General features: G+C 45.0%; 1 protein-coding gene across 5 annotated transcripts in view; it reads right to left on the minus strand.

Moving 5' to 3' along the window:
* WDR26 (WD repeat domain 26) overlaps positions 1-1,707 on the minus strand; it is a 38,290-nt gene extending 36,583 nt beyond the window's left edge. For 2 of the 5 annotated variants that reach the window (XM_082217584.1, XM_082217583.1), the window contains exon 1: positions 1,179-1,707. In XM_082217584.1, the coding sequence (XP_082073710.1) occupies positions 1,179-1,564 (386 nt within the window). In that variant the 5' untranslated portion in view covers positions 1,565-1,707. The remainder of the gene's footprint in view (positions 1-1,178) is intronic. The other 3 variants (XM_082217586.1, XM_082217585.1, XM_082217587.1) reach the window with 2 other exon arrangements.
* Positions 1,708-14,836: the final 13,129 nt, after the last annotated feature.

A 14,836-nucleotide genomic window follows, 5' to 3' on the forward strand; every position in this document is an offset into this window, starting at 1 on the left:
CACAAGCTCTTGGCATACAAGGGGCCATAATTTTCCTATAGTACATATTCCTACACATCCACATCTCAATATTCTCTAGCTGCTATTATATTGTACTATTGTTGGGTTTGTTTTGTTAATCCAACTGCTGATGTCCTGCATTTATTTGCTTTTCACCCTCCCCCACCCCAGCTGCATGCCTATTACTCAGCTCAAAGTACTGCAGTGCTGCAAGCAACAGAAGAGTCAACACATTTGACATTAATTTTCTGAAGTACTTATACACAGGGTATATTCAAAGACTACATTAGACATAGTTATATCCAAATTACATTTTAAACATACTGTTCATTTTAACACCTAGCCAACGACAGAGACTGTACAAACATAAGTATTTTGATATACTGGTTTGCTTTTTTAACTCAATATACTTGTTTTAAGACTATAGACAAAGAGATTTCCGTACACTATTGTGTTGAAAATGCTATTTTATCTGTACCATCTTTGCACCAATTCACCTTTATTACTATGTTCTTGGGCCTTCGTACTGTCATAGTTGACAGAAGAATCTACCTGTTCTCCGAGTAGGAAGTCCACACAGGACTAGGCCTGAAAAAATAGGCCCCAGAGTTTCACTGCCTTCATCCCTTCATTCCCTGGATTTATCTCCTCTCCCCCCATCTCTCTCTTTGATATTAAACTGCGACAGAATAATCTGTGACAAAAAGTGCCCCTCCTTGGGATAAATATGGGCCAAGGCAGCCACACAAAAGTGTTGGATTCTCTCCCTCGGGCATATAATGTGCCCTAAAATAAACAAGTCGGCCATGGCTATTATTCTCACCAGCACAAACCCTCGTCAATTTTGTATCCTCCTCCCCCCTCTCAAAGATTTGGATGGAAATAAAAAATAAAAAGGTATTTTTCAAGAGCAATACCCCCGACCCCACCCCAAGAGCTGGGTCTCCCTCAAACGCGAGCCTCGCAGTGACTCAAAAGGGGGGGAAAGCACAAACAACAACGAGAAAGCCAAAGCCAAAACAGGTTTCTGGAGATGGGATCAGCCAAAGCGGTGTGTGTGTGTGAAATCTCGTCTTTCGGGCCCACTTCCGCACCCCACGGAAGATTCCGCGCCCCACATAGCGCTGAGTTGGGAAGGGCATTAATGGAGACTGCCGTCCTCAGCTTGCCCCACTTACTTGAGGCCCAGCCCGTGGAGGTGCTGCCCGATGAGCCGGATCACGTCCTCGTCGGACTGCGAGAGCCGCTTCTTCTTCTTCAGGGCGCTGCCGCCGACCCCGACGCCGCTGCCTCCCCCCATCTCGACGGCGGACCCCCCGGGGGCCGAAACCCCGTTGTTGACACTCGGCCCGCCGCCGCCACCCCCGCCGTTGTTGTTGCTGGCCGACGGCAGAAGCCCGTTGGCGTGAGCGAGCTGCTCCCCGGCGCTCGAGCCCGAAGAGGCCTCGCCGTTTTGGGCGCTGAGGCAGCCCAGCTCCGGACCCTGCGACGATGACGGCGGCGGCGGCTGTTGTTGTTGCTGCTGCTGTTGCTGCTGACCCCCTCCTGCCCCGTTGGCCTGCATGGCGCTGCTGCTGCTGCTGCTGCTGCCGCCGCTGGCTCTGAGGGGGTTGGCAGCAGGGGGGGCGAGCCCGGCGGAGAGCGAGGGGGACGGGGACGAGGTGAGGCCTGCTCTGCCCGCGGAAGCCCCGGGCTCTCCTGCTCCCTCCGCCGCCGCCGCCGCCGGGGAGGCCCGCGCTTTCTTCCGCGGTGGCGGGGAGGCTCCGCCGGTGTCCGAGTCGGAGGAGGAGGAAGCGGAGGCCAGAGTTTCCTCGCCGAGAGCGGCCGTGGTGGGAAGCCGGGGGGGGGGGAGTGAGGAAGGGGAGGCGGGGGTGGGGTGGGGGAGGTGGCGGGGGTGAGGAGCGGGGTGGGGGGGAGCCCTGGTCCCTCTTCCTCGAGGCCCCTCAGACAGCAGCGGCCGCCGCCGCCCGCTCTAGGGTCCCTCCAGCTAACGCTGCCCGAAGCCCACCGCCTGGCAGCCCCAGGCGCCCGGCCCACTCCTCTCCACTAGCCCGCTGGGTTTGTGGCTTCTCTGCCTAGCTGCAGCCTAATGGAGTCCGGGCCGGGACGTCACAGGAAATTCCTATACTGCCCCCTACACTCACTTCCGCCGCCGCCTGGGGTAGGCTCTGGGGGTGCAGAGTGCAGAGGGGGCAGCCTAGGGCCAGTGGCGCGAGGGGCTCCGGCTGGCCTCCACAGCACCACCCGCTGGGCGGGCACAGACCCTGCTCGGGGTGGCTGAGGTGGGCGCTTTGTCACCGCACCTGACTGTTTGCGTGAGGCTGGCTGGCTTGTTATGCTTCCACCTTGCTTATCTCATATGCCCATATAGGGCAAGGCTGGAGGTATATGTAAATATATACACACCCCCTCATTTCCCCGTGCTCTGAAATGGCACACATAAACGGGAACTAGCATGTTGATGTGCTCCGAAAACATTGTTCTATAGTTACCAATTACTTCTTTCTTTTTTTTTGGAAGTGAGTTGAATCTTTCTATTCCAAACAGCAAAAGAGTCTTGTGGCTGATGTGTTCGTCTTTAAGGCTCCGCAAGACTAATAGGGCTACTGTCCTGGAAGTTGTTGTTTCAGTTCTGAGTGGGTTTCTTCCCTTTCTGGCTTGTATGTATATATATGTATGTGTAGGTAGGTAGGTAGGTAGATCCACTGCTTTTTCTGAAGGGATGCAGGGGTATGCATACCCCTAAACATTTTTTGAATCTAAGTTTGGCCTCATTGAGGGGCAGAATTACAATATGAGTAGGAAAATGAGAGTTACCCCTAAACATATTTTAAGAAGAAGAAAAAAAGCAGTGGATGATAGATAGATGGATATACCTTTAACATCAAAGTAACAGGTGTCTGTAAGAAACACAAACATATTTGCATAAAGTGTTTTCAGACGAAGAAAAATATCCCTCCCCCTTGTTTTTGTGCCCCTACCTTGAGGTAGAACTTCAATATTATTTCCCCACACAATAGAGTAGGAGTGGCAAGCCCTGCCTTACCACAGGAATGGGAGACTAGGGCTCCCATTTAATGGGGGGAAATGGGACTCTGGTGTTAGAGGGCAGTTGTGTATAGCTTTTGAATAACAAAATATACATAATAACATATATATATATATATATATATATATATATATATATATATACACATATATACACACACACACACACATACATACATACACACACTTTTCCTCCCTAAAGAGCATGGGTTAGCTTTAGTACTGCCTTCTATTAAAAAATACTAAATGTTGTAAAATGCATTAAAATGAAAAGTATTTCAAGGGCAACAGAACGTTGAGGGAGGTAGTAAACCCTATGACAGCCCAGTCACTATCCAGTAGATGCTTGTGACGCTCATGCCAATATATTCCACGCAGCACTAACAATCACAAAAGGATATTCTGTGGGCAGGAGTTGTGTTTTTCTCAGTGACAAAATATTGTAGCTTGACGTATGGAGAAATATTGCAGCTTGATGTATGGATCTTACTGGTTTTGCAGAAATCCACACAGTGAATGAATAACAACTGCTTATTGATAGTGCTGAAAACTGTCTCAAAAGGACCCAACTACAACTGGTTCTGCCTTTCCATTAAGCATCTTGTAACTAACCCTTGCCATCTCCTACCTACAACCATACCTATGTAACTCAGGGTAACAATTCATGCATCTAATTATATGGACTCCAGTTCACAAAAACTTGTGCCATAATAAATTTGTTTTTAAGTCTTGAAGGTGCCACAATAATCTTTATGGTCTTTGGCCTGATAATGCTGGTGACTGGTAATTCAGATATGAAGCTTCTCTGTATGATGCTGACCTCCCAACTGCATCAGGTGAGTCTTGTTTAGTTATCATCTTTTTGGAAGAGACATCAGAATACAATTATGCGACTCCTTCTCAACAAAGATCCTATGGTACTTTTTACAAGGCATGGGTGTTGGTCTTGTGCCATGCCTAATTCCAATTTATAAAATGTAATTATCCAAGCATCCTACCTAAATAGTACCATGAATACAATGCCATTTCTCACTTCCTGCCATTATATTGTTGCGTAATGTCACTGAGTAGCAGTGAACAACCAATATATATACATAATGACCAATAATTACATTCAAAATGCCTATGGTCTCTCACTATAAATTGTTATTATTATTTTTCAAATTTCTATACCACCCTTCATCCAAAGATCAGAGTGTGGTTTACAACAGAAAAACACATAAATATGTACCACAATGACAAACAGAAATAATAACTCAAGACACAGCATTATTATTTGTTAAAATTCTTATTTATTAAAATTTATCACATATTAAATTTATTATTATTAAAATATTATTGATTTAATTTCTAGACCACCCATAAATGCTATGAAGCAGCAACTTCCCCTCCCCACAGTTCTTCAGGTAACAGCAGACATTTAGGCTGCAATTCTAATGGTATTTACCTCAGTATATATCTTTAGATTTCACTGGTAGAGCACCACTCACAACTATCAAACAGAGATAAAAATGTACAGTATAAAGGTTAATACTGAAACATTGTTTAGCTAAAGCATGCCACTCCTCCTCACTGAAGGGGCTTACTGTGCCCATTGTTGTTAAATACACATTTGTTATTATACCATTTATGTCCTGCAAAATTAACCTAATCCATTTTCTTCATAAAATATTAGAGGGATATTTATAGAGGTTGATGGTGGGTAAGACTTTATCTCCTGGCTTTATCTGCAGTTTCAGGTGTTCACACAGTAAAATGCTGATACTTCTCTACTTTTCAGTTTTTCATGCAAAAATGTGTATCTCACTAGAGAGGAAAACATTTTGAGTGACTGGTGCATATGGAATGTAATTTTGACTATTTCCTGGCTGTTGTCCCATCCCTCCTTCACTATCAGAGCGTCTTCCCTTCTTTTAGGGGTGTGGCAAGGTTAAAGTTGCACTATCACTTCAGGCCAGTGAGTGACTAAAAAGTAAGTTGAATGTGGCAAAAAGTAAGTTGAATGTGTTGAGAATGACACAATTTTTTCCTAACTGCAGCATAAAAATATGCTCTTTCAAGATCTGTAGAGATGTGACCAGAAGAAAGGACTTTACACATAGCTTTCAACAAGGAAGATGTTCACAGTTTCTCTAAAACAGGGGTGAGACCCTCTTTTCTGTTTTAGTCACTGGGTAAGAACAGTGGGTGGCGCTGTGGGTTAAACCACAGAGACTAGGGCTTGCCGATCAGAAGGTTGGCAGTTCGAATCCCCACAACGGGGTGAGCTCCCGTTGCTTGGTCTCTGCTCCTGCCAACCTAGCAGTTCGAAAGCACATCAAAGTGCAATATATAGTATATAGTATATATAGTATATAGGTACCGCTTCGGCAGGAAGGTAAACAGCATTTCCGTGCGCTGCTCTGGTTTGCCAGAAGCGGCTTAGTCATGCTGGCCACATGACCCAGAAGCTGTACGCCTGCTCCCTCGGCCAATAAAGCAAGATGAGCACCGCAACCCCAGAGTCGTCTGCGACTGGACCTAATGGTCAGTGGTCCCTTTACCTTTACCTTTACCTTTACCTTTTAAGAACATATCTCTGTATTCCTAGTCACATTCCACTACTTTAAAATATTGTCAAACTGAATCTGTTTGAGGAATTTATCCTCTTAAACAGAAACATTTAGGGTTAGAATTCTTTCCAATATATTTTTTTAAATCATCAAATATTGTGGTTTTGTCAGTGAAATGCTCTTGCGTGCGCGCTTTCTCTCTCTCTGTGTTACACTACAGCTTTCCTTTCAAAACTAGTTTCAGTTAATGTTTGTTATTCACATATACCAATATTGGATCAGAGTTGTTGCTTAGAATAGCAATCATCAAAGACACTTTTTTAAAAAAAGATTTAATTTTAAAGACAGGAAAGTGTGCCTCACTCTTTGGTATGATGCACAAACTAGTCGTTAATGCTGCAACTTGTAAGGTGTTAATTAGATCCAATTATAACCTGAGTAGCCTGCCCTGGCATTACAGTGCATCCTGGCACTCCTTTTAATTTTTATTCGCCTGTGAACTGGGATTGTCTTGGTTTCTTGGATTCATATGGAAAATAGAATTGTAAATCATCTGGAAGTTTTGTCTGATAAACATCAACTGAGAACAACTTTTTTGGTTTCTATGATTACAGTACCATCAGGGCTATTTTTCTAGAAGAAGTAGTGCCGGAATTCACCATGAACACCTCCCTTGTTTTTTTAGAATGGCAATGGTGCCCCCCTGAGAGGTGCCGAAACTGAGTTCCCTTGAGTTCCAGCTGAAAAAAAAAGCCCTGATAGCTAATTTTCAAAATAGGTATCTTATAAGTTAAAAATGGTACACAGTAGAAATGAGAAGAACTAGGAAGCTCCATAGGTTTGATTCTAATCTCTCTCTCTCTCCCCCCCCCCCACATACTTTGGTTTCCAAACGTTTTGGAAGTTGAACGGACTTCCGGAACAGATTCCGTTTGATTTCCAAGGTACAACTGTACTCTTATTTGATGCATCAGAGTGTTGGACTAGGGCCTGGGAGGCCAGGGTTCAAATGTCCATTCACCCATGAAGAGCACTTGGTGATTTTGGACCTGTCACTGTTTGTTAGCCTAACCTATTTATTTCTATATATTTTATTTTTATAATTTTTAAAATAATTTGTCACAGCTAAAAATTGGCCGCTGTTTATTTAACGCTAAAAGAACTAAGTCAGCATGAGTCAGCGGCCTACAATGACTCATGCAACCTTTCGCCAAATTGTACCTGTATATATAGAATGGTCAATGTTAGCGTTTGGTGTGGGTTGGATGGATGGTAGAAAGCTGGTTGCATTTGGTGTGTGTAAAAGCTGTCGGTCGTGGTTGAAGAAGAAGACTTTTAAAGAATAAAAGCAGCAATACTCTGCAAGAATACTCTTTCTCAAAGACTCTTTTGTGCCAACTAAGGTCTGAGGACTAGGCAAAGGAGTAAAAAGGAGGTCAGAACCTTTTTCTTTTTCAAACACTGATATAATTTATTGCGTGGCAAGTCCCCTCCCCCCTTGTGAAATGAAGACACCAGACACATTATTTAAGGTTAATGGGCGTAAAAAGGCCACAACTTTATTGATTACAGGAATTGAAAGGTATTGGCCTTAGGCATTGGCTCCTATCGACTACCCGGCATGGAGACCCGGAAGGGTTAACCACCAGCCGGGGGAGTCCTGTTGAAGTACGCCAACTAGGATCACCCGGGTGTCACCGCTCGGGGGCGTGCCTTAGGCCCTCACCTCCCTAGGTTTCGGACAGGGCCACGCCCCCGGTGTCCTCTACCGGACTACCCCTTTTCCTTGGGGGAAGATGATGGCGCTTCCTTCCCCCTTCATTTGCATAACAATAACCCCTGCCAATGCCTAACCGCCAATACCGAGAAAGTTGTGACGTTTGCTACGAGGTAGGCGAATAAACCAAAGGCTGGAAATTTGCCAAGTGGAAAAATTCCTACCAGGCCCCTTGCGGTGACCAACTGAAGTCCATAGCAAGGTCAACACTAGCTAAACCTAAGGGAGGGTGGGATGGGAAAACCTGAGCAGCTGGGACGGGGAAGAGAGGGCGGTCCCCGGGCGCGCCAGCCTTAAATGCGCTAGGCCACCCCTCCCCGGCCCACCGATTGGCAGGCCGGGTCTGAGGCGCGCCCAAGGATTCCCCTACTCTCGCGGGGGCTAAGAGCCAGCCCTCGCGTGCGTGGGGAGGGGGTGGGCCCGCAACCCCACCTCCTCTCCAGGTCGGAAGTGGATCTATAGATTTGATACCTGTCATAAGAAATGGATGGTGCTGTTGAAGGAGGGAGGGGATACAAAGGAAAGAATAGAAGGATGAAAGCAGGAGCAGAAAATTATAAATGCAGTGGAGTTAGAGACATGTCAGCAGGAGAAACAGCCATGAGAATCATGACACATTGCCATTGACACAAACCTCCAGCTCAACTTCATTATCCACCCACTACCATCTTATTGTGCCTTTGCTGTGTGTCGTTATACTGAATATGCATGTTACAAAATGGTGCTCAGGATGGTAATGCTTTGGCTCAAATTGATCATATGTAACCTTAAAAACCAGCCTCTTTCCAAAATTGATTGAAAATCAGCATCCAGTGATGAACAAGTGGCAGTGGAAGTTTAGTTTAAGAAATTATTGTTGTTGTTGGCACCTGTCTGTCTCAAAAGAGAATGGAGTGTGCCTCCAGGGTGAACTCAAACCAGTCTGTTAGTGGCACCAAAGTGACCTCCCAGGGTCTCAAGCCTGGGCAATGTGTATAGAGGTCCTGGGATACCCAAATGACAAGACCCCCTCTCAACCTCCCCGTTGTCGTCTATCAACACATGTTAATGTTGACCATCTTTTGTGAATATCAGCATTCCTCATGCATGGTACTGCTTATAGGATGTACACTGATGAATGTGGGTGATCTTATCTCGGTGATAGACAACATTCACTGATATATCTCTGACTTTCTGGAGAAAAAATAAATCTGAGAGAACATTCACATGACTGAAAACGAGAGTCCATGAATGTTAGCATTGAACTCTCCAGGGTTATGTTCAGAAACGTGGGTGCATTGCACCAAGCACATCTGCTGTGTATCATTTGCTCTGGTTTGGTGCACTTTGAGTGCTGGTGCTTATGTAGCCAAAGAGTGGCACTAACCATGCACAAAGGGGAATGTGTCAGCAGACTTGGGGGAAGCCCAAGGTCATACACAGACAAACACACAGAAGGCCAGATTTAGGTTTGATGCGGCCCTAAGCTACTGAAGGTATTGGGGCCCTTTATATGTCCAGCTGTCCTTTGTCAACAACAAATTGTCACTGTTTTTTTGTGTTGAATATATGCTATATGGTAATTTATGGACCTAATAGGTATCTAAAGCCATTTGCACATAACAAAATATGTATTTTATCGAAGTAATTGTTGAACTGAAATGCAGTTAAGAAGTATATTAATAGAGAAATACAATTAAGAAGAAGTTTATTAATAGTGAAATAATTATTAAGGTCTAACTTAAAATGATTTTTTATTCATAACAAACTTAATAATGCAAACACATTGGCATTTGGAAATAACAAAAGTACCTTTAGAAACACAGTTTACAAATACTCATAATCTAGTCTCTAGAAACTTGCTATAACATGAAATAATAATTGTAGGCTTTATTTTATTTGTTTTTTATCTTATATTTTGGAAATGTACATCCAATTTTTCCCCTTTAAATTTTTTGGGGGACCCCAAGAGAGTGAGGCACTAAGCTATAGATTGTTTAGCTTATATGTATATCCAGCACTGCACGCACACACTCTGTATATCTGTATCTGTATCTATATCTATATCTATATCTATATCTATATCTATATCTATATCTATATCTATATCTAATCTATATCTATATCTATATCTATATATCTATATATGACATACACATATATATGGGAATACCCTAAGGGGGAGAGGAAACCCATCCTTTTCCTACACTTTACAATCCGGAGGTAATAATAATAATAATAATAATAATAATAATAATAATAATAATAATTTTATTTTATTTTATTATTTATACCCCGCCCATCTGGCTGGGTTTCCCAAGCCACTCTGGGCGGCTTTCAACAGAACACTAAAATACAATAACCTATTAAACATTAAAAGCTTCCCTAAACAGGGCTGCCTTCAGATGTCTTCTAAAAGTCTGGTAGTTATTTTTCTCTTTGACATCTGGTGGGAGGGCGTTCCACAGGGCGGGTGCCACTACTGAGAAGGGCCTCTGCCTGGTTCCCTGTAACTTGGCTTCTCGAAGCGAGGGAACGGCCAGAAGACCTCGGCGCTGGACCTCAGTGTCCAGGCAAAACGATGGGGGTGGAGACGCTCCTTCAGGTATACTGGACCGAGGCCGTTTAGGGCTTTAAAGGTCAGCACCAACACTTTGAACAGTGCTCGGAAACGTACTGGGAGCCAATGTAGGTTTTTCAGGACCAGTGTTATGTGTTCTCGGCAGCCGCTCCCAGTCACCAGTCTTGCTGCTGCATTCTGGATTAGTTGTAGTTTCCGGGTCACCTTCAAAGGTAGCCCCACGTAGAGCACATTGCAGTAGTCCAAGCGAGAGATAACTAGAGCATGCACCACTCTGGCAAGACAGTCTGGGCAGATAGGGTCTCAGCTTGCGTACCAGATGGAGCTGGTAAACAGCTGCCCTGGATACAGATTTGACCTGTGCCTCCATGGACAGCTGTGAGTCCAAAATGACTCCCAGGCTGCGCACCTGGTCCTTCAGGGGCACAGTTACCCCATTCAGGACCAGGGAATCCCCCACACCTGCCCGCCTCCTGTCCCCCCAAAACAGTACTTCTGTCTTGTCAGGATTCAGCCTCAATCTGATAGCCGCCATCCATCCTCCAACTGCCTCCAGACACTCACACAGGACCTTCATCGCATTCACTTGTTCTGTTTTGAAAGAGGTAGAGCTGGGTATCATCCGCATACTGATGAACACCCAGCCCAGCCCCCCGATGATCTCTCCCAGCAGCTGCATGTAGATGTTGAAAAGCATGGAGGAGAGGACAGAACCCTGAGGCACCCCACAAGTGAGAGCCCAGGGGTCTGAACACTCATCCCCCACCACCACTTTCTGAACACGGCCCAGGAGGATAACGCCCACTGTTAGTGTATATCCCTAACTAGGTTTTTTTAAACAATCAAGTAGTATATAATTTTTTTATGAAATAAAAAAATAAAACAGATACTCACATAAGCTTACTTTGTGGGCAGTTTGAGGTGTGGACTAGCATTATCCTTAATGCTTGAGCTTCCCTGTTAACTCTACTTATATTTCTATTTTGCACTAGAAAACTGTTTAACTTGCAGATACTTTGTGCAGTGCTATAGGCAAATGATTGGCACCATACATTCACAGAAGACATTTGTACCTGTGATGCAGAAAATGCTATTAAATGTAACACATCCTTATGACCTACACACCATACATTTAAAACACATTATTTTTCTCAAAGAATTGTGGGAAACTGTAGTTTGTTACGGTTGCTGGGAATTATAGCTCTGTAAGGGGCAAACTACACTTTCCAGGTTTGTGGTGATGGGAAATGTAGTTTAAATGTATAGTGTGTTTGTAGCCAACATCATAAAACACCACCCGTTTTAAAATTGAAGAGGTTAAACCCTCAAGAAGGTGCTTTTCAGTCCTTTTGAATGAACATCCATTTATCCTTAACCCAATAGCACATCCAGGTCCAAATACAAATTTAAATTTAGTGGTGTACTGTACTGGTAAATTTTGATGTGCAGGAGCTTGGTATGGCAGTGCCAATAGACATAGCTGTAAGTAGAATAAAAATGCAGACAGCTTTGCTGATCCTTCATTATAAACACACACACACACACACACACCCCTACTAGAAAAATTAACCAATAAACTGAAACTGACACGGAGACAAATAGAAGAAGACGCCTTCACCCCGGTATGGTTCCCCTTTATCACATAAAGGTAAAGGTAAAGGTACCCCTGCCCGAACGGGCCAGTCTTGACAGACTCTGGGGTTTGTGCGCCCATCTCACATCTATTGGCCGGGGGCCAGCGCTGTCCGAAGACACTTCCGGGTCACGTGGCCAGCGTGACAAAGCTGCTCTGGCGAGCCAGAGCCGCACACGGAACGCCGTTTACCTTCCCGCTGGTAAGCGGTACCTATTTATCTACTTGCCCCCGGGGGTGCTTTTGAACTGCTAGGTTGGCAGGCGCTGGGACCGAGCAGCGGGAGCGCACCCCGCTGCGGGGATTCGAACCGCCGACCTTTCGATCGGCAAGCCCTAGGCGCTGAGGCTTTAACCCACAGCGCCACCCGCGTCCCGCACCTTTATCACATAAAGGTAAAGGTACCCCTGCCCGAACGGGCCAGTCTTGACAGACTCTGGGGTTTGTGCGCCCATCTCACATCTATAGGCCGGGGGCCAGCGCTGTCCGGAGACACTTCCGGGTCACGTGGCCAGCGTGACAAAGCTGCATCTGGCGAGCCAGCGCAGCACACGGAACGCCATTTACCTTCCCGCTGGTAAGCGGTACCTATTTATCTACTTGCAGCCGGGGGTGCTTTCGAACTGCTAGGTTGGCAGGCGCTGGGACCGAGCAGCGGGATCACATACACAGCCCAAAAAGACAACGACAAAAATCCACCAACAGCATACAAATCAATATGGCTAACCTGATCCAAAACACCCACCCACCCCACTCACACATGAAAACAAAGACCACCACAGCCAACCACAAATGAATAACCACACCCTAGGCCAACCCCAACCTCTCTCACCACCAAAGGAACACAAGCGAACAACAAAGAACCTGCACAAACAACGCGGACACCAAACCCTACATATAGTAAGTGAAATAGAAACATTGCCACCCTACCCCACTCTCCCCTATCTCTCCCCCTCCACCTCTTTCCCCCTTTTCTTCCTAATGTCTCAACAAATAAAAATGATTTGTAAAAAATTTACATGGGGAAAAAACACACGAGAGAGAGACATTGCACACTTTTGTAAATCAACAAAATCTTTAATAATAAACAAACAAACAAACAAACAGGTACCGCTCCAGCGGGACGGTAAACGGCGTTTCCGTGCGCTGCTCTGGTTTGCCAGAAGCGGCTCAATCATGCTGGCCGCATGACCTGGAAGCTGTACACCGGCTCCCTCAGCCCATAAAGCGAGATGAGTTCCACAACCCCAGAGTTGTTCGCCACTGGACTTAACTTTCAGGGGTCCTTTACCCTTACCTTATTAAAAGCACTGCACACTGACATGTGGATGTGAAAGTGCTTCATCTTATCAGTGGTCACAACTCCTGAATTGAATGGATGGCTCTAATGCTCCATTTGCTGCCTTCCTTCAAACATTAACATTTTTGTATGTTCTAAGATGTTTAAAATAGTCAAAAAGATGACAGCTTTTAATTCCTCTGAATTTGATATCTACTTTAGATTTTTAAAGGCTGGCTCCCAAAGTTATTTCAGGTGAAACAGATGGATTTAGGCCCATTGCTTGGCCAAATGTTAATGACACACACACTTCAGTGGAAACTGCATGCAGCTGAGCGGCTCACATTTGGAGCATCAACACACAAAGGAACAGAACGAAAGCAACGCAAATATTTTGACTGAAGTGTCTTAGAAAAGCAAATTTAAATCATGGACACCTAAGTTCTGAAAATGGTGTTGCCTGTCTTGGTGTGAGTGATGGGGGTCCCATGGCACAAATTTCATTTGGTCCCAGTGCAAAGGAAAAGAGCTAAGATATTCTCCCTTACTATAATGTCTAAACAAGATGAGATGAGGAAGAAGAATGATCGGTTTTTAAGGAGTCTTCAATTATTTTGCGAAGGAAATTTTTATTGTTCAGGGCCTCATGCTATTAGCCTTTCTTGTACATGGAGAGCCTTTATCAAGTGCATTCAGGACCATCGAACAAATCTGTACTGAGATACACACATTACCATTTTTACTACTGGAACTGCTCTGAATCTGACATCAGGAAGAATGTGTTTTAACTCCAAAGTGTCCTGGAAAAGACACACTGCATTGGGAAAGAAGGGAACTCCCTCCCATTTTCCACTTTCCTGATGTTCCAAATGACCAGTACCCTGGAGTTATGATTTGTGTTGTTGTCAGGATTCTAACTGGACTGTAACTGACCTAAGAATTCTGCAGAGCAGTTGCTGCTGTGGCCGGCTGTTCAGGCGAACGTCAGTTAAGTGGCCAGCAGCTCAGTCTTCTTGAGGCTCAGGAAAGTTGTTAAAAGGGTCTTTCCAAAAACAGACATCCCAGATTCCAATCCAGACATTTCCAGAGTCGATTCCCTTGATGTTTTCCACATGCCACACCTGCCAGTTGACACTGACTGTTAAGGCAATGCACATCAGCAAGGCCAAAATACTCATCAAGTATGGAGGCAAGAAACTAAGCTCAGCCATCTCACCACCAGGGAGCCTTCTTTCACCCGCGTTTGGAGAGGAGAGGACAGGTAGACATGGCAGACATTATGAATGCAGCGGCCCTAGGATTAATATCATTTGCCTTGTACAGTGTGTTCAAGCCCCAAATATATAAGGATTTTGTCTTAACCTTTTTTAGGCTTGGCGCTCTCCTGAACTTACTTGCAGGGATACTTGTCCTGATTTCTGTGATATGGAACATGTCTGCTGTCTTGCAAAATGGGGAAATGGTCTTCCCAGAAACTTTTGAATTGCCTCAAATTCCCAGCAAGCAGCATATTGGACCTTCTATTTCTCTAGGCTATATCGCTGCAGGTTTCCAGCTGCTGAGTGCAGCATTGGTTGGGATGGAGGGATGTTGCATCAGGACCACCGCAACAGATACATATCAAATAGAAACTGTAGTGGTGATTACCCCAGGAAGTGCGGTAAAAAGCGAGAGTCTTAACTACTTGTTCGAAGTGTGGTTCTCTGCTGGATCTGGTAATTCAAGAGAAATCCTCCGCAGTTGAGATGGTGGAAAGTCTTGCGGAAGATCTTGAAATTTGAGAGGAATCCTGCACAGTGGAAATGGAGGAAAGCCATGCGGAAGATCTTGAAATTTGAGAGAAAGCCTGCGCAGTGGAGATGGAGGAAAGCCATGCGGAAGCTCCTGAAATTTGAGAGAAAGCCTGCGCAGTGGAGATGGAGGAAAGCCATGCAGAAGAACTTGTCATTCGAGAGAAAGCCTGCGAAGTGGAGATGGAGGAAAGCCA

This window comes from Podarcis vaucheri (assembly GCF_965113315.1).
Source record: "Podarcis vaucheri genome assembly, chromosome: 3".
Taxonomy (NCBI): Eukaryota; Metazoa; Chordata; class Lepidosauria; order Squamata; family Lacertidae; genus Podarcis; species Podarcis vaucheri.